Source organism: Anser brachyrhynchus (genome assembly GCF_964034855.1).
Source record: "Anser brachyrhynchus genome assembly, chromosome: 1".
Lineage (NCBI taxonomy): Eukaryota > Metazoa > Chordata > Aves > Anseriformes > Anatidae > Anser > Anser brachyrhynchus.
The window spans coordinates 54,370,763-54,396,734 of NC_137694.1; the positions used below are offsets into that span (position 1 = coordinate 54,370,763).

Below are 25,972 nucleotides of genomic sequence, written 5' to 3' on the forward strand. Positions count from 1 at the left end.
GGTGTCAACAGTGTCACCAATGTCACTAAAATGACTCATTAGCAGTTGTGTTTAAACAGAGACACCATTAGCAGAAAACTACAACCATTTTAAGGCCAGGTTGGATGGAGTTTTGAGCAACCTGGTCTAAAGGTAGGTGTCCCTACCCATGGCAGGGGGGTCGGAATCAGATGGTTTTTAAGGTCCCTTCCAACCCAAATCTTTGTATGATTCATCATATAAATTCAGACTAAGGACTCTATGTTTTCTTGTTTCCTATTGTTTCTTCTCTTGCTGTTACTCTCTAGTATCAGCTGTCAGGAAACTTATAATTTTAACCTCTACTGACAAGCCAACAAGAAGCCAAATCCTCAACTTGTCCACTGTCCAACTACTCTCCTTCCTACTCCAACTCCTCATTCTGTGTACTTCTTCCCCAAGCACTCATCTTTAAAGAGGAGTTCCATCACCATCACCTTCCTCTTGACTAATCCAACTGTCTGGGCTTTGGGTGTGGAAATCAGGCGTAAGAATGCAGCAGAAATCTGAAATGTAATTAATCTATCAAGGAGAACTCTATCCTGCTGAAGATAAGTACAGCAGCATTTCACTGTAGTTTAAGAGCTATCTTAAACTTCACCATAAAAAACAACTCAGCTACTTCACAGGAAAGGTAGCTGTTGAATGCTTATTCATTTGTGTATCAAAACTCAGGACTGCATAGGAGACATCCTGGTCCACACACAAAAATCTACTTCTTGATCCTTTAATCATGCTACTTACACAGAAACGGCTACAAGCTTTAACTGATTTCCAGCCGCAGTGTTTAAATATAGCACTGTGATTCTGGTTTTAACCACATGACCATAGAGTATTTTCTGCTTTGGCAGCTCTCAGGTCTGAGATACTTGACCATGAATCTGGACAGTGGTGCAAAGATGAGTGGTTGGTAGAACTCCTGCTTTATTTTCTCCATATGTTGAGTGAGGAGGCACGAATAGCTACAGTAGGCAAAGGAAGCTTTCAAGCTAAGGACAAAATAATGGTGTTACAGAAAAAGATAAATTTATTCCTACTTCTGTCAGAGAACTCCTATGCAATGCTGGTAAATTAAGTAAGAAATTTTTGAGTAAGTGGGCAGTAACATTTATTTAAGTTTCTGAATGTGCAACACTAGGTCAGATGGAGCTATACCACTGCACAATGGAGCTAATATGGCCTGTGCAGTTACACAAAGATAGGTAAACACAAAAACCCCAATCCCTAGTTGCCCAGACAGGGTTTTCAAAATCAAAATACATTTTCTCAAAATCATCATGTTTCAATTCACCAAATGCAAAATGGGGATCACACCAATCACTCTCATGTAAGTAATTAAACTTAATTACTTATTGGATAACTGGGTACACAGTAGCAATAATGATGCCACGGGGAAAAAACAAACCAACACTACCCATTTTGGGCTTTGAATATTTCAGATCCTGTGCAAAACCCACCTCCTTTCAATTGAAAATCATCAAGAAACATGTAATACAATGGGGAAAATTAACTTCGCGGAGACTTTTGACTACATGACTTCTCAACCCCCTTTAGTTTATATATAAAGTCTGTCATAATTTACAAACAACAACAAACTGAAATATATTCCACAAGGCAGTACCATATGGACACTCACATGACTTTAGTTGAGCTGAAACCTTCATAGCAGCTGCACGGACTCCTATCAATGGAATTGACAGTATTATGAATAATGACAGTGCTAATTTGCATCTGTGTTTGCCAGCATTGCAGAGGAACGGGACGTTATGCCAATGGCTTTCACCAGCAGTAATGGCACAATTCCCATCTTGACCTTCCCTCTCCAAAGTTAAGAACGGAATATTCTCTGCAAAGTACAACTGAGTGCTCACTCTCCCAAGCCTGGCAATTTTTATTCCGCCTCAGACTTCTTTGCTTCAAGTTAATTTTTCTAGTCCAGACACTCTAACAAGAACATGCCCATTCCTGACAGTCTCTCATTCCAGGCTCTAAATTTTTTTTGTTTGGTTGCATGATTCTCACCTGTCCTACCTCCTCCTCATACAGGGAAGATCTTTTGACAACCTTTTCTGATCATTCAATTTTGTCTCACCTCATCTCCCACTTCCTTCTTTGGCTCAAAGCTCTCGTTTTCTTTTCCAGCCAGTGCTAGTCTTTATTTCCTCTCTTTACTTTCAACCATAAAACACAACTTTGCAGGCTTTGTCCCAGTTTCTTCTTCCAGCATATCCAATACATTAAATATCTCCCCTTAGCAATGTAGCTTCCTCCTTTATTCTGAATGGGTGCCAATCAGAAAAGAGTTGAGAGCAGTCACACAGGAGAATGAGGATCCCAGCTCTTAGAACTGGTGTCCTACTGCACCGCAACCTCAAACAGCCGTAACAGGGAAACTCCCTATATTCTGCTCCTCCAGAGCTGGAAACAGCTTACGCACAAAGCAGAACACGTATGCTATAGCTTAGGTTATGTCACATATGCAGACCAGTAAGGACAAGCAAGTGACCATTTGTAGTCTTTAAAGACTATATCAAGTATTAACAAACCCATGTAATTTTCAATGGATCACTAGTATCTCAGAGCCTCTTATTTTGGCTACTTTTACGTAGCTTTTTACAGAGGAAGGAAGATACCCATCTAGAAAAAAACCTACCATCCTGAGAAGTGCCAAGTTTGTCTGGCAGGCACAAGCAGCACTACAGACACCCAACGAAGGTTGCTATAAACGTTAATGGATTTATCCAGTTTTGTTTCATAAATGGCCAAATTATTTAATTGGAGTGCGGGGAAGAGAGAATGACACAACAGAATACAATCTGTACAGAACATTTCATTCCAAATGATCACACTTTGCAAGAGCAACTTGCAACTGGAAACAGTTTTACAGTTGGTATTATCACTTAAGTTCAGTAACAGTCATGTATTATTGCTATTTCCTAATAGAAACTTCTTAACCAAAATTCATTGGCTTTAGCTATAACATTGGTACGTTGTATTGTCAAGCAGTTGCTTTTGTTTGCTCTTTTTTCCCTTAAAAACAGTGAAATAAAGTTCTACAAACAGTTTACATCAGGAATAATTTCCATGCAAATGAAACTCTCGATACAGTAAAACTCTAACTTGAAAGTAACCTTTTAAGAAGGTTATGTAGAAAACATTCAGATGTTTAGGTTCAGCCACAAGATTAAGTTCAGTTCTTAAGAGAGAGTTTTCCACTCATACAGCAAAAAGGTCCATTCAAAGGCATGTTACACACCTCTACTGTGAAACCTTTCTATAAACTGTGCGTTCCTTTTCCTGATGTGGTCAGAAAAGGCGATTCGGCCTGTAACAAGTTCATACCTTAAGTAATGGGTATGCAGCCACAGAAGAACAGATGCAAGAAAAAGGACCATTTCCTCGCTCAGATGCTCTGGTGTCTCAACGCTTGCACAAATCAGAGCAGTCCATTTAACCACTCAGTACTAAAAAAGCCTCCACTACCTTAAAAAGGCAAGGTTCCAGTTATCTATAAGCACTTAACCACTCATCCATCAAAATCTTACACAACATTCAACATAGATTCTAGGCCTCAGATAACAATTCCTCCACGGTTGACCTATTATTGAAAAGCCAAATACTAGAAATCTCCAGGACCATCGCAAAGAAACTGGTATCTGGCCTATACTCACTAGATTTCATGGCATTCGGGGCGTTGGAAGGTGCATTCCCCCAGCCTGTTGTCGATGCTCCTGTATCATCTACTTCACCCCACCCGGGACTGGTTTCATTTGGCTCACCCCAGGCGGACGTACCATTATCTGGAGCAGGTGGAGTGCTTTTGCTCCAGACTGCGTAAAGGAGAAAGAGTTTTCATTACAGACCGTTTAGACAATCAACTATTTACTGCAGTGCAGCACCATGTCATCAATCTACTGCTTTATTCCTTCTGTTGAGGAATTTAGGGTCTCAATAGTGCGGGTGAAACAGAATTGACAAGTGTTCGCATCAAACAGTGGGCTTTGACCTCTAGGGATGAAAAAAGAGAACGTGCTGACCCCTTTTCAGGTTAAACATGACCCCACATCTAATGCTATTCTATCTGGGGAACTTGTAACTAACCAAAGGCACCAGACTACGGCCGGGGGGTTGGAACTAGACCATCTTTAAGGTCCCTTCCAACCCAAACCATTCTATGATTTGGGGGTTTCATATAATGCAGAAAGAGTAAGGACATATCTGAAACACGTATCAAAATGAAACAGTATTCCTTAAAGCATGTCCGAGTCAGAAAAAGGATTATCTAACAATGACACCTTAATTTATTTCCAAGCTATTTAAATTTGTGGGGTTTTGTCCTTATTTTCAAAGAACAAAGTATTTTGCTAAGTATTCTTTATCAAACAGCAGAGCCAAATTGAGCTAAGAAACTAAATCACAGGCTCACCCAATAGCAAGTTATATAACTGTATCAAAGCACAAAATTTTGACTGAGTATGGGATTTTTCCCTACTTCTGTAGTAATTAAATAAAAGCTTTGTGAGAATTCAGCCTGTCTTAGAATATTTGTCAGCTAACAGATTTTCTTTTCCTGGGAAGCTGACCAATATTCAGATCAGAGTTACTGAGGCAGAAGCAGCAGAGGACTGACTGATTCAAATTAAAGACACTTTAAATACAGAATAAAATATTGTTTTCTTTATCAAATATAAGCTATTATTGCAGGCTACGTGTGCATGAAGGTTACATTCATATACAGGAGTTTGCTAAGAAAGGCACAAACCTGATGCTTGTGATTTGCCAGTCATTGGAGTAGGCAGGCTCTGTTCCCGTGGGGCCTGTCCTCCTTGTGAGTTCTTGTCCCACAGGTTCACATTCTTGTAGTTGTAACTGCTAGGATCTCCCCACGCTGAAGTGCCATCATCAATATCCATTTTTCGACTGATTGACTGTGGAGAAGGTTCTTCCCAGCCACTAGGCTCCTCATCTTTGGGGGCAGCTGGTTGCGGTCCGCTGTTCCAGTTTGGGTTTGGAGGTCGCCCATTACTTGGAGTTTGTGGTGATGGACCCCAGGAACCAGAAGTCTCCTGCTGTTGCTGCTGGTGCTGCTGCTGCTGCTTGTTCCAGGAGTTGGGCTGTCGACCCGTCTCGTTCCATGTTGAATTTCTTTTACAATCATCCCATCCACCCTTTGAAGCAGAGCCTGTATTTGCACCGTTACCCCAAGTTCCAATCTCGTTTTGCCCACCTTCACCCCAACCAGACACTGGCTTGTTTCCTGCACTTTCCCAGTTGCTGTTTTTTGTTTGGTCAACTTCCTCTCCCCAACCGTTCTTTCCAGAAGACCATCCTTGATTAGGTTGCCGTCCACCCCACCCCTGATCCTTACTAGAGCTTTCATTCCAAGAAGACGACGATTTTTCTTCTGGTCTTCCCCCTCCCCAATTAGAAGAATTGGGGTTCTTATAGTCATTCCATCCTCCAGTATTTTTGGGATCCTTCCACTCTGTTGGGGTTGAGAGCTCACCCCATCCAGACTTGATTTGATTGCTTTGGCTGGGTACATCGCCCCAGCCCCCTGAGTTCTTTGTCTGTGTGGCAGAGCTCTCCCACCCCTCAGTTCCTTTATCAGACTTCCCCTCGGGCCGTGGCATCTCTTCAATATCCCACACGGTATCTTGCTTAATTTGAGTTTGGCCCCAGCCAGTGTTTGAAAGCACTCGGGGGTCCAAATCAGTCCTGCTCAGCAAAGTCTGCAAGACTGCCTGGCAATCGGGATGTGTAGGCCTGTATGATCGGCGTCCAGAATTGTGACTGTCACTACTTCCTGCTTTGTGGTTGCTTCCAGTGCTTTGACCTCCAACCTCACTTCCCGCAGAGCTGGAAGATCTTCCCCAACAGGGAGCCTGGGAATTGCCTTGGTTTTCAGGAAGAGGGTGGCCTTTTTGATTGTCCCATGCTCCAGTGCTAGAATTTGGTTGGTTTGGACCACTCCATTCTCCAATCTTCAGTTCATCAGACCCAGACAGCTGTTTCCATTCTCCCTGAGAGACCCCAGATGTTAATTTGTTCCCTTCACCCCATTTGCTTTCATTTGCATGCTGAGGGCCAAAGTTCCAAGACCCACCACCCGTAGACCGGTTATTGTTATCCCAAGAATCACTTCTTGACCCATTAGGTTTTTGAACAGAAGCTCCTTTCCAGGAGTCCTCCCTATCCTTTCCATTGTTCCCATGGTTTCCAGAATTGCTCTGTCCAGAGACTGTGTCAGTTCCAGAAGACCCCCTAGCTGTACCCCAAGATCCAACACTCCCAGTCTTTCTTTCTCCAGTGCTTTGTGAAGGGGTGTCAGTGCTCCTGGAAGGGTTCCCCAAGCCCATTTCAAAGGGCATTCCCTTATTCTCCATAGGGTTTGGTGAACTTAAGTTCAAGGAGTTAGTGTTTCCATTTTTTGGTCCATCAGTGTTATGAATTTGAGCCTGTTCTCTGCCAGAGACAAAGTTAACACCCGCATTTTCCATCTTTGACTGCTGTTCCCTAGAGGTCTGACCTACTGTGCTAATCTGTGCATTGGAGCTACCACTATCAGATTCCAAAGTCCCTTTCCTAGAACTGCCCTCCTGAACCAGTGCCGGCCAAGCAGATGGGTTGCTATTTGGGTTAAAGTTGCTGAAGCCAGAACCAGGACCAATTCTATCTTGTCCAGTCAAGTTCCTCCAATTACTTAGTCCATTGTTACTCTCGGCAGCAGAGTTGGAAGATTGAACAGATTTAGCCTTGGGATCAGATTTCCAGGCCCCAAGATTACATTCGTTTCCAGCGCTTCCAGACTGGCACTGGCTTCCTTTTCCTTTGTTACTAGTGGTGCTTCCTGGCAGAGCGTTCTTCTCCAAGCCAGGGTTCGAGGCACTGTTGTTATCGGTGGTGTTTTCGGAAGAAGACTCAGCATCTTTGCTGGCAATACAAGGCCACTCTTCCATGTCAGACCCGTCTACAATCACCTTGTCCCAGATGTGAGTTGGGTTGGCGTTGGTGCCGCTGTTGGAGGAGGCTCCAGGACCCCAAGTGGAATTTGCATAATTTGAAGCAGCAGCACCTCCAATTGTTGAATCTAAAAAGAAGAAAAACAAACAAACAAAAAAGACCCCAGAAAGTCTCATTAATACTCGACACTATCTACAAGCACTGAACAACACTTTTTTGACACCATCGATTATCGTTTCCACTAGTACATTAATACCTCCCTCAGACATTTCTAACAAAGTTGCTTTGGAAGAACAGGAGGCTGGGAAACACCATTAAAAATAACGATAAAAAACATGTTCCAAGACACTCCCCATGAGCAATTTGTGGGCACCTGAACGCACTGTGGGGATAACCTAGCTTAATGAACCTACACGGCCATTACTGGCACAGGTTGTAGACTTCTCAAAAACATGTTTAAAATCATACCATATGTAGAACAAGAGTAAATATATATACGTACACATGCATATACACATACATGATGCATGCATGTTTGTGCAGTTGAGTAGCCGACCAACAGCTAAATGACTGATTCAACAAAGCAACTACGATTTATGACTTGGAAAGATAAAAGACTGAAGACTAAAAACATCTAATGAATGTACAGAGCTGAAGAAGTCTATCCTTTAGCTTCAGATGGATCTTTTTCAAGTCTATTTTGCTACCAGGAATTTCTTTATACCCTTATGAAACAAATAACTTTATTTTCCAAAGCTAAACCAAAAAGAGTAACCAAAAGAGGCCAAAGCTACACAAATTGCAACTTCTGTGTAGTAGCACGCAAGCTGTATTCAGCATCTAATTACCCCACATTTGTGTCACTGCTATATTTACCCCAGAAACTTCAGTTTTTGGTTTTGTCAAAAATTAAACCCATCTCTCTACCACCAAATGGAGGCCAATAAGAGACCTAACTTTTCCTCCTCTCTCTCACCTGCTCTAGCTACTTCAAATTCTCTGAGTTTCACCCCTCACTTGTGTCAGTCAAGTCCTTTAACTTAGTCATCTGTATTGACTAACTCAACAGAAAACTGTCCACCTCTTGACGGGTTATCTTTTGCTGACATAGCACATTCTTCAGGGAAACCTGCAAGTCCAAGGAGCCTTGGAGTCACTGTAAGGAAAGTGGCAGGAGAAATGACTAGGAGTAGGGGCTCTTTCTTCCATCCATGGCGAACTATTAATATGTCCTATGTAGTCTGAATTTGCATTGACACGGTATTTGTATACAGTTTTAAAGCAGATAAATTAACACAGTGCCATGACAGACGAAGGCTCTATCAGCGCTGGCAGCATAATGTTTGCATACGTACAGATAATTCTCACCATTACTTTAAGCAGTCAGGCAAGATCACACCCCACCCCACCCGTACAGAATTCCCCCCCCCCCCCCCCCCATCTACAGAATTATTTCTGGTCCTCTATATAATTTAAGTTCATTACAACTTCCATGTTGTTCTCTCCATAGCTCTACTTAGTCTTCTACACGTTTGCAATCCTAAAGTACTCAAAACTGCCCCTGCCACAACTTCTCTGTGATGAAGACTGAACACTCCCTTCTACAAAATCATGCTGAATCCTAATTAAGCCAAAATGACCTTGTTTAAAAAAAAGTGTTGTGTTTTTTTTTTAAAAGTATATATGTATTCAAAATTGAAGACCACAACTTCTGATTGTTATTAGTTTTAATAGAAGATGAATGGGTCAGCTTTCCGTGCCCATCTCAGGCTTTTGGTTCTTTAGCTAAACCAACGAATTTCCTCGGAATGACTTCCAGGTCCCTCTTCAGTGAGGGCCAGCAAAGATCCACATTTCACAGCATGGCTAGAATTTTCCTGTTAGCTTTGAATAATGGCAAACAGAAGAAGTTTGTCTTAATCCATTAAACTTCAACCATGACGATCTAAAAGACCACAGTTCCCATGCACGTTCCGTTCCTTCTGTTATATTTTCATCTGTCGTGCAAACTTAAGAAGAGCGAGGAATTCTACAGATCTGGCTATCCTTTTGGTACAGTAAGTAACACACGAACACCTTTTTTATTTTTTTCTAATTTAAAAACTTTCTGATCACAGGAATAGCTTAAGAACAGACAAAGACAAATACAAAAGACTGCAAGGTTGCTATCTTTTGAACTTCCCAATGATTCAGTGAATGAAAGATGCAAATGCAGAGCAGCCTATAGCAAGATCTTTACGTAACTGACTTGAACAGAGCATTTCACGTTTCATTTTTTCAAAGACATTCTAATAGCATTAAGATTGGGGCGTTTCCTAACATAGTGTACTAGGACACAATTTAATGGACTGTTTTATAAAGTCAGCCTCCCCTTCCTAACTTGACAGTGGCAACAAAGCCTTAGCAATTTACAGTTTTATCCTCATAAGAGAATGGGTAAGGGCTCTTGGTTCTTAAACTCTTCCTTAATAGTGAACATGCTGAAGGTAAACAAGTTTCTCATCTGACTACAGAGTAAAAATGTCACTAGCAAATGACTATTTTTAAGGATGAAAACGTGGAACTGAAATAAGCGAGAATATTGAAATGGAGTCCTGAAATGAAAATGCAGTTTTGCTATGAGACATTTAGTGATTCCTGGAGGGTACTACAGCTACTGAAAGAAGACTTTCACCAACAGCATATAAGCTTTGCTTTCCAAAATTGTCTTGCACATCCTGAATATCACTGGCTGTGGTAAAAATGATATACAACCCTCCTCCACCCAGCGCTGCTACAAGACAGTAGAAGATGTGGCATTACGTGTCACGGCTCTAGAATTTTGCCATCTTACAGAAGCATTACTCTGGTAGAAAAAGATCCATGTACAGGACTATGTCCTGTCTTTTTTGTTTGTTTTATTTTGTATGGAAGCTGGACTACCACAACGGCAGTAAAATACTAATTTTCAAAAAATAGACCTGTTATTGGCAATTGAGAATCTTGCCAACACCATCTACAGATACCTGGTTAAAGTTATAATGAGAAAGATTAGGAAATTGGGTAAAATACATTATTTTCCCCCTTTGGAAACTTTTTTTTTTCTCCTTATGCGGGATGAGTTAATCACAATATCACTGCACATGTGCCTGACTCAACTAGGCCCAAAATTGAAATTCAGTTCATAAACAGCCAGGATCTCAGATGAAATTAATGGCAGGAGGGGCACAGCAACACTGTACCTCCATAAGCAGTTTCATGAAGTACTTGAAATGATAGCCCCAGCCTTCCTCTTATCCAGCTGCTCGTTTCTACTCCTCTGCCAGACCTACGCTCATGTGCTATCACCTGTGTTGCTATTGACAGTCAGTGAGCTGAACTGGGCAATCATCCAGACCAAAATGAGCTTTAAAAAACAACTACAGTTAATTTTAACCCGAGTCAGCTTCCCAGCCCAGTTAATTGTGTTATGGTGCAGAATTGTGTTTGGATGGGGTGAGTCAAGTCTGAAGGGCACACATCTTACCTTTCTTGGCAGCACTCCAGACTTATATCAGATTGAAGGAACTAACCATTGGCATAAAAAGTTGCCCCAATCAATAAAATACAACCATATAACATCTCAGCAGTTAATGCAGCATTAAACTGAATGAAAAAATATGAGAATTCATACAACTTGAGCTCAGTCTCAAAACCAAGTAATAGGTGAACTTATACTAATTACATAGAACTCAAGGCGTGTCTACAATGTCAAATTGGTCCTCATGTAATACATTCAAAATAAAAATGCTGTTTATGAAAAATTTTTAAAACTTCTAGAATATTTCACTAAATCTCCTTTGTCAGTTCACTAGAATTACCGTGAAGGTATACTAATACTAATTATGAATACTAATGCTGACATAACGCTAGGATTTTATACATAAAGTCTAAAGACTCTAGGGTGTTGTTTCGTCCCCCATTCCTCCCCCCCATGCATCTTTCAGGTGTTTTTTTAATCAAAATCAGCCATTTCTAAGTGATGCATTTTTAAACCGATTATCTGTTGCAGTTTGAAACTTGTCCCCCATTATTAAATAGGGATCAAAGACAGGACACAATCTGTCAAATAGGGATTCACTATAAAGGAGGCCAAATGCTGAAAAGGCAAAAACTAAATTACTCATTTTCCTAGAAACCTTTTTAATAAACACAGCCATCCCACCTAGCTTACTTGACTCTGGCCTTTCAAATCACCTCTGAGTTCATTTTCTTCTGAACCAAAGAAAACTATAAAATTTATGCTCTCCAAGATTAAAAAACACCCCATTGCTCTGGCAGGGCTTTCAGTAGGAAACTCAGACATAAAGGCAGCGTTTTTCCTTCTTTTGAATTTTTCTTAAAACCTTATTGTTAGAACTGAAGTTGTCCTTAAATTCTCAAATTAACATTTTGGAAAGCAGGTGTCTTGAGTGGAATTGTTTTTTCTAGTATTGTAACTTAAGAAAATATTACCACTACTGCCATTCCCCAACCTCCTAAAAAAATTCAGGAGCAGTCATAATTTTCCCATGCTCATAAAACAATTAATCTTAAAATCAATGTATTTGCTGGAACTCAAAGTGAACAGGAAAGAAAAACAAGACAGGTTTTTTTTTTTTGAGATTATTTAGGATGTGTTTTAAGGAAAATTATTGCAATAAGTGTTATCTAAGGAGAAAAACAAGATTATTAAAAAAAGTCAGGAGCAAAAGGAACACCTTGTGATTTTATCCAGATGAAAATCGACAGACACCTGTCATTTGCACACCGGGTGCCTATACAAACTTACTATAAAACTCTGATGTTTGTTTTACTAGATCATAACAAGAAGTGACAGTACAGGAAATTCATGGCACCAGAGGAACTTGAAGAGCTATTAAGAACTACTCAATAATAGCCATTAAATGCTACCTACTTATCCCTATGTTGTGTTTACCTTGCTGTGATACAAAAAGCATTACAGCACCTGATTCAGACCACCCAAAACATACATATTTTTAAAACATTAATCATCTTTCTTGTTCCATCTAGCAGTAAAAATTGCACCCCCTGCTGCAAACATCAGAAGTGCATGTACTAAAACAGCAGAAGTAAGCTTTCCAAAAGTCATCTGAGGAGTTTTATTATATTATGACATGCTTGTGCACAACTTCAGTGATAACTTTTCTTAGGCGTGTGCGTGCCACACACGCGTATTTAATGTCACTCTCATTACTCACCTGTTGCAGTCCCACTGTCGCTCTGCAGCAGTGCTCCTGTCACTGGTTGTGCGTTGTTTGGGTTTGCTCCTGGTGCTGTTGGGGGGGGAGGCCCTGCTCCACCCCCAAGGAGCATACAGGATGGCGGAGGGGGCTGCCCACGTTTCAGTAACACTTTGTGGTCCTGCTGGCAACGGAATCGCGGCGGCACCTCCCGAGGCATGTAGCGGGCGGCGCTTGGCGGTTGTCCGTTCGGCACTGCCACCCTTTTGGCATTGTTGCCACCATTGACTGGTGGCGATGGAGAGTTGCCAATTGGGCTGGCAGCCACTGGTTGGCTTAAACTTGGTTTCGTCACTTCGGGCACTGAAAAACAGGAAGAATGAAAATCAGAAATTTTTCCACTTAGACCTGTGTTAGCTACAAGAACTCACTGCAACTCTTTCCACTTATAATGTCATTCTTCTCTGAAATACTATGCAACTTCAACCTTATAAAAGACCAACTTAATTGAACCCCAGGATGAAACTCTGCCCTCAGCAAGCATTTCACTCCAAGCCTCAAATTTCTTGAAAAAAGTAATGCTGGCAAAAGATATCACCCTGGGCAAAAAGTTTTAAGAGACAGTCTTTTTTCCTTCTCCTCTGTTCCCTACCTTCCACTGGTTTTCGGATTCTTATGCATCACCCTTATGCGAGATCTAAAAACAGATCCAAAGTCTCACTTGCTTACTAGGCTATGTGGCCATTGCCAAACCAAATATAGAGCAAAAAATCCTCCTCTTTAATTCAGAATTAGTAAATCTGAGCTCTCTATACAGCTCTGAAATAGTTGACTGTTATCCAAAAGGCAGTCCTACCTACAGCATTCGTATGGGGCTCGCCTGAAGTTTACCAACTGGTCACCACGTGCCCCCCTAAGCAAGGGGGAGCTGCTTCTGAGAGCTATTATGCATTGGGGGGAGCATAACAAAAAAATAGACTAATCCTTGCAGAACTAATGCCATCACAAAGTTTGTTTAAGAGGCTCTAGAAATCATCGGCTTGTGATCCCTTATTCACATGCTCCGTGTGCTTTCTGAAAAAGAGCAAAAGAAATTCAGGCATTATCCTAGCCAGGCACCTAGAAGTTGCTTAACTCACTGAGAGAGCAGACCCCAAAGCAAGGAAAATGTAATGCATCTACTCTAGTCTCTGTTGAAGACTAACACAAGAAAGGCATGTCCAACAGCCCCTCCCCACCAAAGTGAACATAATCAGTAGAGCTCTTCCTCTTACAAAGGGGGATCAAAGCAAGGGAATCTTTCTGACAGCTGTGAATGTATTATCCCACATTTTATTTTGATGAGGGTTTTCTGACTTCTCTATGTAAGCTCCATTGTCCATAAGCCAGAAGAAGGTATTGCCAGTTATAAAATCTAGTTACAATCTTAGTTCTCCTCCGTCATTTCTTTTTAATGGCAATTTCCTCATGCAGTTTTTAGAAAACTGACACGCACATCACAATTAAATATATTTTTAGATCAGCTAAATAAATTACACACCCAAGATGTTCAACCATCAGTTCTGCCTCATCTTCTGGACTTTTAGGTGCTTAAACTTCAATTTCTCTTAACTAACTTTCCAGAAACAAGTCATTTTCACTCATTTTGGTATGTCACCATAGGCAGTACTTTCCCTGTCTTTGATTCCATTTGTATAGTTGGTTTCAGTTTTCAGTTGCTCATCTAAAACCTTTGTAAAATTGAAAGTTAGACTAAATATTTCAGCTCATTTATTTTATCTACAATCATCATTTCCACTTCTAGTATTCTGACGCTGACAAATGGATAGTTTTAGATTCTCCATATTAATCCTCTCAGCTTTTATTTCTTCTGAGTACTCATTTTGAGTACTTCATCTCGAATAACTCATTTTTCTAACAGCTTTAATCAAAACTGAGTCTTGGCTCAAGTCAATAAAAACACTCTTTAGGATTGAAGAAAGGCTCTTACCTTTGGTTTTTTGATCTGTGACCTGCAAAGTAAGAGCAACAATGTAAATACAGTTTTAAGAACCTCAAAACAAACATTAAGCAGGCTGCACTAAACCGTGAATTTATTAGCACAAGATCAAAATTTGTTCAAAGAAAATAATCAGTTCATGAACTACAAGTCTCAAAAGTATTCCCAAACTTATATGTAAGTTTTCAAGAACACTACAGTTGCTGTAATATCCTTGCCTGATGCAAAATTCTCTGGCAGAAACAGTAACTACTTTACTCTTGATGATTTTTAGTACATGCCCCTCATCACAAACACGAACTTCTGAAGCACAAACAAACAAGTGCTACACCACTACAGTTCTTCCAGATTTTGGAGATGAAGTATTACAGCTGAAGTGTAATAAAAGCTGCCCTTGATGAGAATATCCCTACAGCAGACTGTTGGGGCTGGCAACAGAAGTCCCACGGGGTTTCCACATGTGAGAGTACCAATCTGTCTCGGTCGTCTTCCCCTTTCGCTCTACCCATTGCATCTCTTCCAAGGAGAAGTAGTCCTAAACCTTACTGGATTCGTTGCCACAAGTACGAGATGTACCAGCGCTACCTATAAAGAAACAGGCTTCAAAATCTCTCGAGTGGTTACTGAAGTGAGCCATCAGGCTGGCCAACGAACTCAGTGTGTGGTTTCGCTGTACTTCTACATTCTTTCAGCGTAGCAGGTTTCAAGCTACAGCAGAAACAAACATACCACTGGTATATTCGCTGGAATCATGTGCGTTGTAGCATGTTTTGAACCTGTCGATCATGAGCTCCACTACACAATAAAGGAAACCCCTAAAGATCATCATGTGTCAGGCTCTATGACACCTATTCTGAAACAGAAATTGCTGACCTAGTCCATAATTCTGGAAAGCACACAGGGACGGTATAGAATAATGAAAGCACAAGTAAAAAGCAGTTTATTGTTTAAGCCAACCAAGCCAGAACTCTTTTGTATGGTAAAGAATAAAAAGACAAAACTGCCCTGAATTGCTGTGGCATCACTTACTTTGCAAAGATGAACACTGCGATATGCAAAGTGGAATATTCACTGTAATAAAAAACTCGAGCATCATAGCTTCACAGATTTAGGTAATCCAACTCTCCTAAGAGACCAAAAATGCATCTGTACAATGCCAGACGTCAGTTTTCACTTCACTTTTGAAACATCCCGTGTGTAAAATCATATCTACTTCTGTAACAGTTGAAATTTGGTTAAGCACTTCGGTGACTCTGATGCTCTACTACTAAAAAAATTCATGAAACCAATCTTGTAAAGCTGCTAGGTTTACTACAGTTAACAGTAAACATGTTCAGTAAATAACTTGCCTGCTTGGAAGAACATCATTTTAACAAATGTTTAAAGAACTCTAAATTATAACCACAGTTTGTGTTAGGAAAAAAAATCACTTTTGCCTGTACTTGTTAAAAGGATCTGGTTTTGTGATTTTTCGGGTCTAGAATAGAAAAGCTGAGAAAAAGTGACAGCATGTCTCAGACTTAGAGCCGTCATCTCTCTGTGGGAAACCTGTAAGCACTGGCAGGGCAGGGCCAATCTCAGCCTTCTGACAAGCTACCAAACAGCCCCTGGGACACAAACCACAGGAATTCAGTCTATGAATTTGCTTGCATAATCCTGGGTGTTTTTTTTTTTTTTTTTTTTTTTTTACTGTTTTATTTTGTAAGCTTCAGAAGATCCAGAGAGAAACCGTTGTTTCGTGTTATACAAACCTTGAAAAAGGTACCCCCCAAATCACTGCTGCTTATTTGGTGACCACCACCACAATCACTAAGAATGGACGCACACATTTGTGTTCTGCCCATAATCTGTCTTCAAGTAGTACTTCAAGCAGCACTCTTAACGTTTGGTCTCTAGGAGATTAATTTATTTACAGTGTTTACCTTTCCTAAGATTTTGGCAAAAATATCGTAACATTCAGTCATACCGAATAACTTGGTAGGTGAGGGACCACACAGGAAAATTGGCAGATCTTTGTATTCAAAGCACTGATTCCTCAGTAAACACTCGCAACGCTGTTATCAACGTGATCTGTACAACCTTTCCAAGTTTTTGTTGTGTTACTGAATATCAGCATATAATCCTCAAATCACCAGTCTCTAGTTACAAGCCTCTGCACCTCCTGGTTCCTACACATACTCAGCTGAAAATACACCATCTATTTTGGTTTTGTACTTGAACGTGTAAGCAGCAATACTGAAGCAAAAAAGACCAGGCACTGAAGAAACCTTATTCTGTTGCTACTGATCTTCTGCAGCGTTATTGGGGATGTATCAACACGGCCCTGGGATAAAGACAACAGAAATAACACTGGGTTTACCTGCACCTGTTTTAAAGCGATGAATTCAAATAGGTGAAGAATCTGACTTTTAAAAAGCTCCCGGATAAACCAAAAATTAACTGGCACGGCACAATCAATGGTGGCTGTTCACAACACAAAGCTACGTCATCTAACACAACAAGAGTAGCATCTGATCTTTGGTGGGATCTGTTGTACTAAAGCAACTGAAAAACTGGGACTAGTGAAAGTCGAGCATTTTGCTTTCAATTTCACATTACCGTTGAGGTTGGAAGGCACAGCCTCTCGAGCTCTCAAGGAGAGTTCATGGTGGTTCTCCTCCCTCATCGCCCTCAAAGCAATTTAACAAAACCAGACTGCTCAGGTCCGTGTCCGACTTAATTCTGAGCATCTCCAACGAGAGAGGCACCACAACTTCTCTGGGAAACCTGTTCCAGCGACTGACCATTCACGCACGCTCACAAAGAAGTCTTTCTATGATTAAGTGGAATTTCTTGCATTTCCATTTGTGCTCACCCACTGCCTCGAGCCCTGTCACTGGGCACTGAGAAGAGCCTGGATGGATCTTATTTAATCCCTCCCACCCACCAGGCCTATATAGACATTGGTAAGATCCCCCTGAGCCTCTTCTTCTCCAGGCTGAGCAGTCCCAGCTCTCAGCCTCCCCTCATCTGTCAGGTACTCCAGTCCCTTCATCGCCCTTCAGGGGCCCTTTGCTGGACCCGCTCCAGGATCCTACATCTGTCTTGTACAGGGATGTCCACAACCAGACAGAGAGGATTTTACCAGCAAAAAGCAGCACGGATAAAACTGCAAGAGACTCAAGTTCACACTTCGGGTTAACTCCTAGAACAATTTACTACGTTTTCAGCAAAACAGAGCACTTCTAAATAAACCAAGTGTTCAAACTCATTTGTTGAGCACATTTTTCAGCGACTCAATTCTCCACTGCTCAGACTCAAACCGATACACTTAACAAAAGTGTTATTAGCCACAGAAAATATACAACCTAAATGATACTTAGCAAAAAATAAAGGCAACTTCAGTAGGGAACATTTCATATAGCCTTCCTTAAGGACTTGCAGTGTTCCCATACCCAAACACCCTGAAACAGCAGGAGCTGCAGAGATCAAGAGAACTCATATTCAGGAACATGAATTTAATACTTCATTTCACAAAACTAATTACTCTTTCTTCACCTGAACACTAAAGAGAAGAAATCTCAAAGTTTACTAAAACTGAAGTTCAAGAAAAATAATGTGAAAAATCTTTAATGAAGTATCACTATACTTTAGATGGGAGTTTTTAAGCTCAAATACAAACAATCTAACATCTTACCAACCCCAGTACTATTTATGCTCCTGCTGGATAGAAGAATTCAAATATCAAAACCTACCTTCTGAGCAGATTCCTTCTTTTTCTTATCCTCTTTCTTCCTTTTCTTGTCTTCCATTAACTGTTCTTCCCTTTCTTGCTCCTTCTCTCTGCCAAAACATGAGAAAAAACAGTAAGAGCACTGCCAAGTTCTGCAAGGGCTTCATGTAGTATCTCTCTCTTCCCCCCAAGAAAAGAAGTCATGTTACTAGATTCCTTTGATCATCATATTTCATTTGCATTGAGGGTTTCGGCCTAACTGAGATCAGAAAAGCACCTTCTAGTTCATTGTGACCACAATCACACCACTTGCTGCATAAAGGAAATTTATTCTATTCGGATCAGGCCTCTTCTGGCAGTACCCTCTGTAAGTTAACCACAGGCCTGATATCAGAAAATATCTTGAAGACAGTTGGGGCAAAGTATACTTTTAATTGGGTTGTGATATTATTTAAGGAACAGTCTCATGAATCTTTTCATATGGTAAAAAAGGGAAGTTGTAATTTAAAATAAGATGGTTTGGTCTGATATGACATTTATCTTCACAAGGGGAAGAGATTATTCTATTGCCTGTAGCTATGCCACTTTTGTAAGAGACTAGAAGTGTCATATCAAATCAAAACCATCATTTATTATACAAATCGCTAATTTAATTTCTAGCCTATTGTATCCACCCACAGATTCTTGTGACGAACCTTGTAATATAAGCTACTTCCCAGGGAATCTATTTTTTCCACCAGAAGAATCTTTCTTTAAAAAAAAAGGGGGAAAAAAAAATACGCGCAGCTGCTGTTGTTGTCAAGCTATAGTCTTGTTGCTACGTTTTGTATCAAATATGAAAGTGCCAGTAAATGGTTAATTTCCTGCATATATGTTACTGGTTGGCCTGTTTCTATGGCAAACCACATTTTAGTTAACCAATTCTCTTCACCTGCTAAAAAGTAAATTTCAGATTAAGTTTTCATCTCACTTGGAATAAATTCATTTTTATCAGGGAAAGATTAATACAATTAATGTAAAAAGATGATCTGACAGATGAGGTGGAAGACCAGTGAAAGGGACTGTGTACTTTACAAATGGGAAACAACAAGAGTAACCCATGATCTTTTATGACACAATCTTAATTTAGGTCATTGAAGATGGACCCGTGAAGTTTCAAGTGATCAACTTTAAACACACAGAAGAATCTGTGCCATATGGGAGGGGGCTGGTGGGGAAGAGGGAAGAGAAATTTCAACTTACTATGTTGGCTATAACAACTTTATGAACAAAATTGGAGCTTATGCTTGCATTAAGCTGTTAAAATTATGCACAAATCTAAGCTCTTTGTGACTACAACTTCGAAAGATTAGTGTTGAGTTGGCTTTGCTCGTTTCATTCAAAAATTTCCTTCCATTGCAAGTTACAGTATCCTAAGCAACATTTATGCTTGCATTTTCACCAGATACTGCCAAGTCAGCGTGCAAAGAAATATTTACATAACTAATCACTTCAATTTAGACAAAAAATCTTTTTGAAATGTTATGTTTCCTGCTTGAGGACTTTGCAGAACTCTCTTAAAGAAAGAAGGTTCTGTGAACAATAATAAAATGGATGGTTTCCTTAAGTCAGACTCTCCTTGGTGGATGGAAAGGGCATGGATGAGCCCTGAGCAGTACCAGCCTCAGGCTGTCACCATACCCAATTCATGCACAGTGGCAGGTCCCGTCCCCATTTAAGAGAACTGGAGACAAGCCCTCTACACTAGACTGAACAGTGCTTTGTGCACTCTGTCTAGTATTGCTTAAGCCAGGTCAGGTCTTGTTCTTCTGTTCTCTGTAAAATGTCAAAGCACACTCCCCAGCCCTACACTCTGGCAAGGAAAAACCCCACAGGTTTTTCAGTTTTACTAACAAGCACATGATGCAAAGCATCGGGGAGGTTAGCATACTTCATACGAGCGTCGCGTTGAGACACAGAGTTTTCCAATTTTCTTTGAGCCACAGATTTTAATTAATTTGAAAAAGCTCTCCAGCAACACCCTTATCTCTCAATGTTACTATAACCTCAAATTATGTCTGCCTTTTTTTTTTTTTAACTGTCAAGAAGTGCACACCTTTAGTGCCAGTTAAAACTTCACAATTTTAAAAAGCTTTCTTACAGCAGGCAAAGGTTTAAGAGCTGTCTTAAAAGAGCTGCTGAAAAAGGGTAGGATCAAAAAACAAAATGAGTTCCAGTAACTGCCTGGCACATGGACAATCTTCACTTTAAAGCACCTACTTATTTTTTGAGCAGAACAGGGAATGGAAAAGAACAAGGAAAAGGTAGTATTTGCCCTCAAAGCTAAAGTTATGGCTTAAAATGACATGTAGCACTAATAAGAAAAGGAACCGAGGATGGAGGATCATTGCCTGAAAGAAAACACCTGGTTATGGTCACCTGTTTTTGAGATGACAAGCTCAGAACAGGGAGGTGGCTGCTGCTGCAGCTGCCTTGCTTGGCGATGTACGTGAACAAGGACTTGGGGTATGAGGGCTGCAGAGAAGCCCTTTGCTCGGAACGACTACCTCCACTCCTTCTGTTGTTTAAGCAGAGATGTATATCCAATATTGCACCGGGTACATCATCGACTACAATATAGTAATAGTCAACACTTGGTCATTTATGCTTAAAGTCAAGAATTTGCTGCACACAGCTAAGTTCTGTTGAGCCGGCAGATCTATCCCAACTCTCGGGGTATGTGTTCATGACCATTAAGTTCTTGACAAAACATAAACAAAATCTCACAAACAAGTAGGAAGGATGAAGTTGTACTCTCCAAATGCCAGAAAAGGATTGACAATACGGACAAGTTAACGATGTAACCTGTATGTTGAAAGTTTACCAAATTAGTGGGGAAATAGCTCGTTGTCATTTTGGATATCATACTTGACTTCTTCCCACTTTTGCTCTTTGATGTATTTCACTATTATTTGCACTTTTATAACTATATAGTTTCCCTTTTGAGTCATATGTAAGATCAGTCTTTCTTGCCTCTTTTTAAGGACCCCTTATTAAGAAGAACTTGTTTTTCTGACAATGGGTTAAACACAAACTTATGAGACCAAAAGTATCTGGAGGGGGAAAAAAAAAGCACATTGCAATGCTAAGCGTTCCAATAAATTTACCAAAAAACTTTCAAGTATCTCATCCATTTATTCAAAAGACCATGCTGCCCATTAACCTTCCACCATCAGCTAAAAGGGAATTCTTTCTGGCCTGGTCAGGGAAACTAGGATCAGTCATGTACCTTCCAGCAACCAGCTGCTCGTATTGACAAGATCGACGCGGGGAGAAAATCCACCAACTCTACACGAGTGAATTTGGAGTAATACAATGGGGTGTGGTTCCGTTTTTTGTTACCAGCACATAGTAATGGGAACATGGACACACCAAAACCCCAAAGAGGAAGTTTGCTAAAGAGCAATCAGCAGGCAGCTTTCTACTCCAGTCTTCTTCAAGGAAGCATGTCGGTCTTAGTAAAGCACAATTAAGCAGTAGTTTTATTTCCCTCAAAATCTTAGAATCAACATTGTTGGTAACATTTACGAAGTGTATTACAGACTTCATTTCTGACTATTTCAAATGAGGCATATTAGCACTTTACAAATGGTAAGAATCTCTAAGTTTTAATCCAACATTTTATTTTAAAAACAACACAGAAGAGTACCTACAATGCAGTACCCTCAACGCATTAGTTCTCGTAACAACCTCTTTGGCCAAGACAAAAAGATTTTATTTTACAGAAAACGAGCTTTTTTAGCTAGTCAACGTTAGAAGTAACAGAAAACAGTTGCAAAGTCCAAGTTCTTATAAAAACATACCCATTTCAGGAAGGAAAAAAAGAGGCATTCAGAAAGCTAGCCTCCCACAGAATTTATCATTTTTGGAGAATATTAATTTCCTGCAAAATCCCAGTATTCATTTTTCCAGAAAACTATTTTTAAAGGAATCCTTATCCCTGAAATGCATGGGCTTGAGGCATGGTGAACAGAAGCTGTTCTTTAAGTTCTTGCTATCGCAAACTAAAGCGCAAGATGAGGTGACGCACTGCACTGTGTGCTATCTGCTGACAGCACGCTTTGATATGCGGAGATAACACGCCACGCAGAGTATTAGTCTACACACACAAAAAAAAAACCACAACCCAATGAAGTCACCCTCTGACTAAAATTGCACAAAAATGGAAGTAGCATGGAAGAAATAAATTCCTTGAAACTCAAGACTGGCACTTGAGCGTAGTCAGCTTGCAGCTCCTTCCACGGGGCTACAGCGTAGAAGTGTTGCCCTGTGGGCAAAGATGCAGGCTACATACCCAAACCCCAATCTTCCCTCCTTTTGCCCCTACCCTTCACTTTCAGGATCATTAACCATAGCATAACACAGGAGTGGCATCAAACTTCTATTAAGTGCATCCTGTTCTCTGCATTGTAATAAGCATTGGATGATTTATAAGTCTTCCTCCAAGTTAGGACAACTTCTCTATCTTCTTCCAGAAGAGAGGGGATTACGGAACTACACTTGGAGGATCAACAGTGCTTTACCAGAACAAGCTGTTATCTATACAAGGACAAGGTCACATCAACAACTTAAATTTTGTCTGAAAACTTGAGCCATAAAGAGCCACATGGGCCAGTCTCACTTTGAGGCAGTATTTGTTTTATTAACTTGAACTGACTCTTTATTACAGTCAGGCCTCTTGTGGTCCAAAATATCAGACCAGAAATATATTTATAAGCATTTTAGAAATGGAATGAAAGCCTCAAAGTTGAGGAACCAAAACCAGGAATTAAATCTACTGTAAGGTACCCAACGCCGGTCTGGATTTGAGGCAAGAAGAATTTGTGGTGAACTTTAGCTACAAGTATCTAACTTCTCAGTATTTCTCAAAGTTCCCTTTGGATCTTAAAATTGATCTGAATTATACAGCCTGGACACCAGCAGCAAAAGGCATCATCCAGCAGCCTGATGGATGTGTTGAACACTTTTGTAACAAGCTCAAGGCAAAAGCTCCTCTCAACCTACACAGACAGGAACCCTCTTAGAGAAAAGCAAGCTGTATTCACAGAGCGATTTCATGAACAGCTTGCTGCCACCATGGGAAGAAGCAGGTGTAATTTTCTTCCACTTTACTCCTCTGAGCCAAGCTCTGTCACTGACCTTTCCTTGTTTGAGTCTTTTCTGGATGTCTGCATATTGTATGGTGAGCAATATCAAGTCTCAAAAAGTGACTCGGACCACTCAATTTCCCCCTTTTCTTCTAATTTCAATTATTTTAGCGTGTTATCAGATTACTATCAGAAAGGAGCACACATAAGCAGCAGGGATTCTTCTCCATTCAAAGCAACACGTTAAATTGGTTGCAATTAAGTGAAACCACAGCCTCACTGTACGTCACCTCTCCACAGCGCACCCCGTTAAAACTCTGTACACCTTGCACCAACAGAAGCATCAATCAGTAGAACTGCCTGCATTTCCTTCTGAACCTGACTCCCAAGTTGTGCTAGTAGAGATGTTTCTTCTGAACCGTACTGTACTTAGCCTTTATTTCACACTCAGCATATGAAACCCTACTGTTGTCACGTGCGTCTCTGCAATTCTAAGCATAACAGGGGCTTTCGTGGTATGTTCCTATACCATAATTTATATATACATACATTAAAAGGTTTACACTGATTGTAACAAGTGCCATAAGCTATGAAGAAGCATACCACAAACTCCCAAATGAGTACACAAGATTTCAGTTCTCAGTTTAAGGCTCAAGCCTGTCTTGCAAGTAACACTGGCAATCAACTGCTTAAACTGGATGAAAGCTTTTAGATCAAATCAAACTTGATTTCAGAGACTAAAAATTAAACAAAATAAAATGCACTGCTACTGGGGTATGGAAAACTTTAGTTTTAATTCTACTTTCAGTGGATGTTACACTTTAAGCTAAGTGTCCATCATTCCACCAGTGTGAGAAGAGCACGGTGTGCCAAAACACAGCGGTGTGCTCCAGCATGTTCAGACGGAGCACGAAGCAGAAGCTAGGTGTCAACAGCACGGGCTAAGTCCCAGAGCTCCTGGGACAGAGTCCTGACCGACTGAGTTCCTAATGGTAAAACTACTTCTGCTAGACTAGGCCGTGTAAAGAGTTATGATCTTGCTGATCGAAAGGTTCAAAATAGGATTAACTCCGTTTTATAAAACATGTTCAAATGCACGGCATGAGCCACCTTCCTCGCTAAGCAGTGCTCACATGCATAAATCAGACAGACGTAAGCCATACACAAGTTGGCTGAGCAGGACGCAGCTCTTTAGGAGCTTGGTCTTCAGGCTGAACTGAAGGAATGGAATGCAAAACTATTCTAGGACTAATGAATTCTGATGTGTGTAAGGGGAAAAAAAAACATCGATCCCTCAAAATAGCACCCCCGAGTATAAAAACTTCCCAGACTATAAGAAAATAAACCCAGAGTATAAAAACTTCAAGGAAAAGAAGGAAAATTAGTTGTTTGCTTGAAATGAGACTGAAGTTTGTAGTATCACTGAACAACTGCAATACTGTAGAAATCAGCTATGTAGTTTAGAACTGAGCAGTTCGTAACGGGATAACTAAGCTCTACTTTTTGAATTTAAAATAAAATCGGAGTATCAGGACCCAGCTATTTAGTATGACATTAAATTTTTCATGTTTATAACAATATATAAACGTATACCTGCATGTAATATAACATTTAAGACAAAAAATAACAAAAACCACCTCCCAAAAGGATACGCCATAGATCTGATACAAGCACAAAATAGACACTTCACGATACATTAACTGAAAAAAAACTTTTAAATAAAACATCTTTAAAAGCAAAGCAGCGCCTTCAAAAGGCAAGAGTTGCTTGCCCCTCAAGAAGCTGGAGTAAGCTGCTTTCTTCCCCTCTCTGGCTGGGGTCCAAACCCGCGTCACTGCACGAAGTTTGCTTACTTTAAATAGCGTATCTGGAACAACTGATAGGCCTTTATCTCTGCAAAACATCAGTAATTTGAAGTTGCTGTAAAAAATAACCAAATTTAAAACATCGGCATGCCGACTTCACTAGAAGCATGCACTTCTAAAGCAGGACTCCCTGTGGAATGCTATTAGACTTGTTAATAGACTAAGATTAATTACTTCTGGAGTATTACACATATACGCATAATGATTTACAGTAACACAAAATCAACAGCTCTGACCATAAAGGGCTGTTTACTTTAAAGAACCAGACAGCAAAAGCCCTACATAACAACTCCAAATGCTCCTAAATGCAGAGGTGTGTTCTCAACACATTCAGCACCTGGTTTTGGGGGGTTCCATTTCAGTTTTCATAGTCTCCTGTTAACAAGAAAACCTTACATTGTGTAAAATGAGAACTGAAATCTTTTTTAATATTCTGTATTTCTTGCTTGTGCTCTTTATAACATTACACTTTCCAGCTGTATAAACAATGTACATGAAGAAAATCTACTTTCAGGCAAGATCTAAAAGTTTACAAATTTAAAAAAAGTTTAAAGTTAAAAAAAAAAAAAGTTAAAAAAGTTAAAAAAGTTTACCGTTGATAAAAACTTTGGTTTTAAGCAAGCGGAGAGCTGCAGCCTAAGTTCTAGAATGGAAGAACTGAGCATGTTTTCTCCCCTTCTTCAGCCTTCAAATGCTTCAAAGCTCTTACGGATCAGTAATCATTATTTCATAACATGCACACACACGCGCACCAAAACCACAGAGAAAGTGTTTACAGAGTTGTGAAATGTGATAAAAAAAATGCCTCAAAAAGGCAAAGCATTCAGTTAGAAACCCACCTATTATTATGAGCCCAATAATTTGTTATCGTATCAGAACACTTGTTCAGCAAGACACGGCTCTATTCGGGACTTCAAGGATCAAAATGCGTAGAAAGCTCCATTACCTATCTACAACTGTTTACCAAGAAAGACATCTTTGTGGTTTTATAACCCACAAAAATACATAGAGAAATGAATGCTTAACAACTGATATAGAACACTTAATGAGTAACAGCCACCGCAATAAAATCTCAATAAAGAACCTGT

General features: G+C 40.2%; 1 protein-coding gene across 26 annotated transcripts in view; it reads right to left on the reverse strand.

Moving 5' to 3' along the window:
* TNRC6B (trinucleotide repeat containing adaptor 6B) overlaps nucleotides 1-25,972 on the reverse strand; it is a 151,308-nt gene that overhangs the window by 37,250 nt on the left and 88,086 nt on the right. For 16 of the 26 annotated variants that reach the window (XM_080575443.1, XM_080575435.1, XM_080575428.1 and 13 more), the window contains 6 exons: nucleotides 17,916-18,003; nucleotides 14,173-14,194; nucleotides 12,201-12,545; nucleotides 4,781-7,108; nucleotides 3,690-3,848; nucleotides 1,655-1,699 (listed from right to left, as the gene is read on the reverse strand). In XM_080575443.1, coding sequence (XP_080431569.1) covers nucleotides 1,655-1,699; nucleotides 3,690-3,848; nucleotides 4,781-7,108; nucleotides 12,201-12,545; nucleotides 14,173-14,194; nucleotides 17,916-18,003 — 2,987 coding nt within the window. The remainder of the gene's footprint in view (nucleotides 1-1,654; nucleotides 1,700-3,689; nucleotides 3,849-4,780; nucleotides 7,109-12,200; nucleotides 12,546-14,172; nucleotides 14,195-17,915; nucleotides 18,004-25,972) is intronic. The other 10 variants (XM_080575442.1, XM_080575447.1, XM_080575446.1 and 7 more) reach the window with 1 other exon arrangement.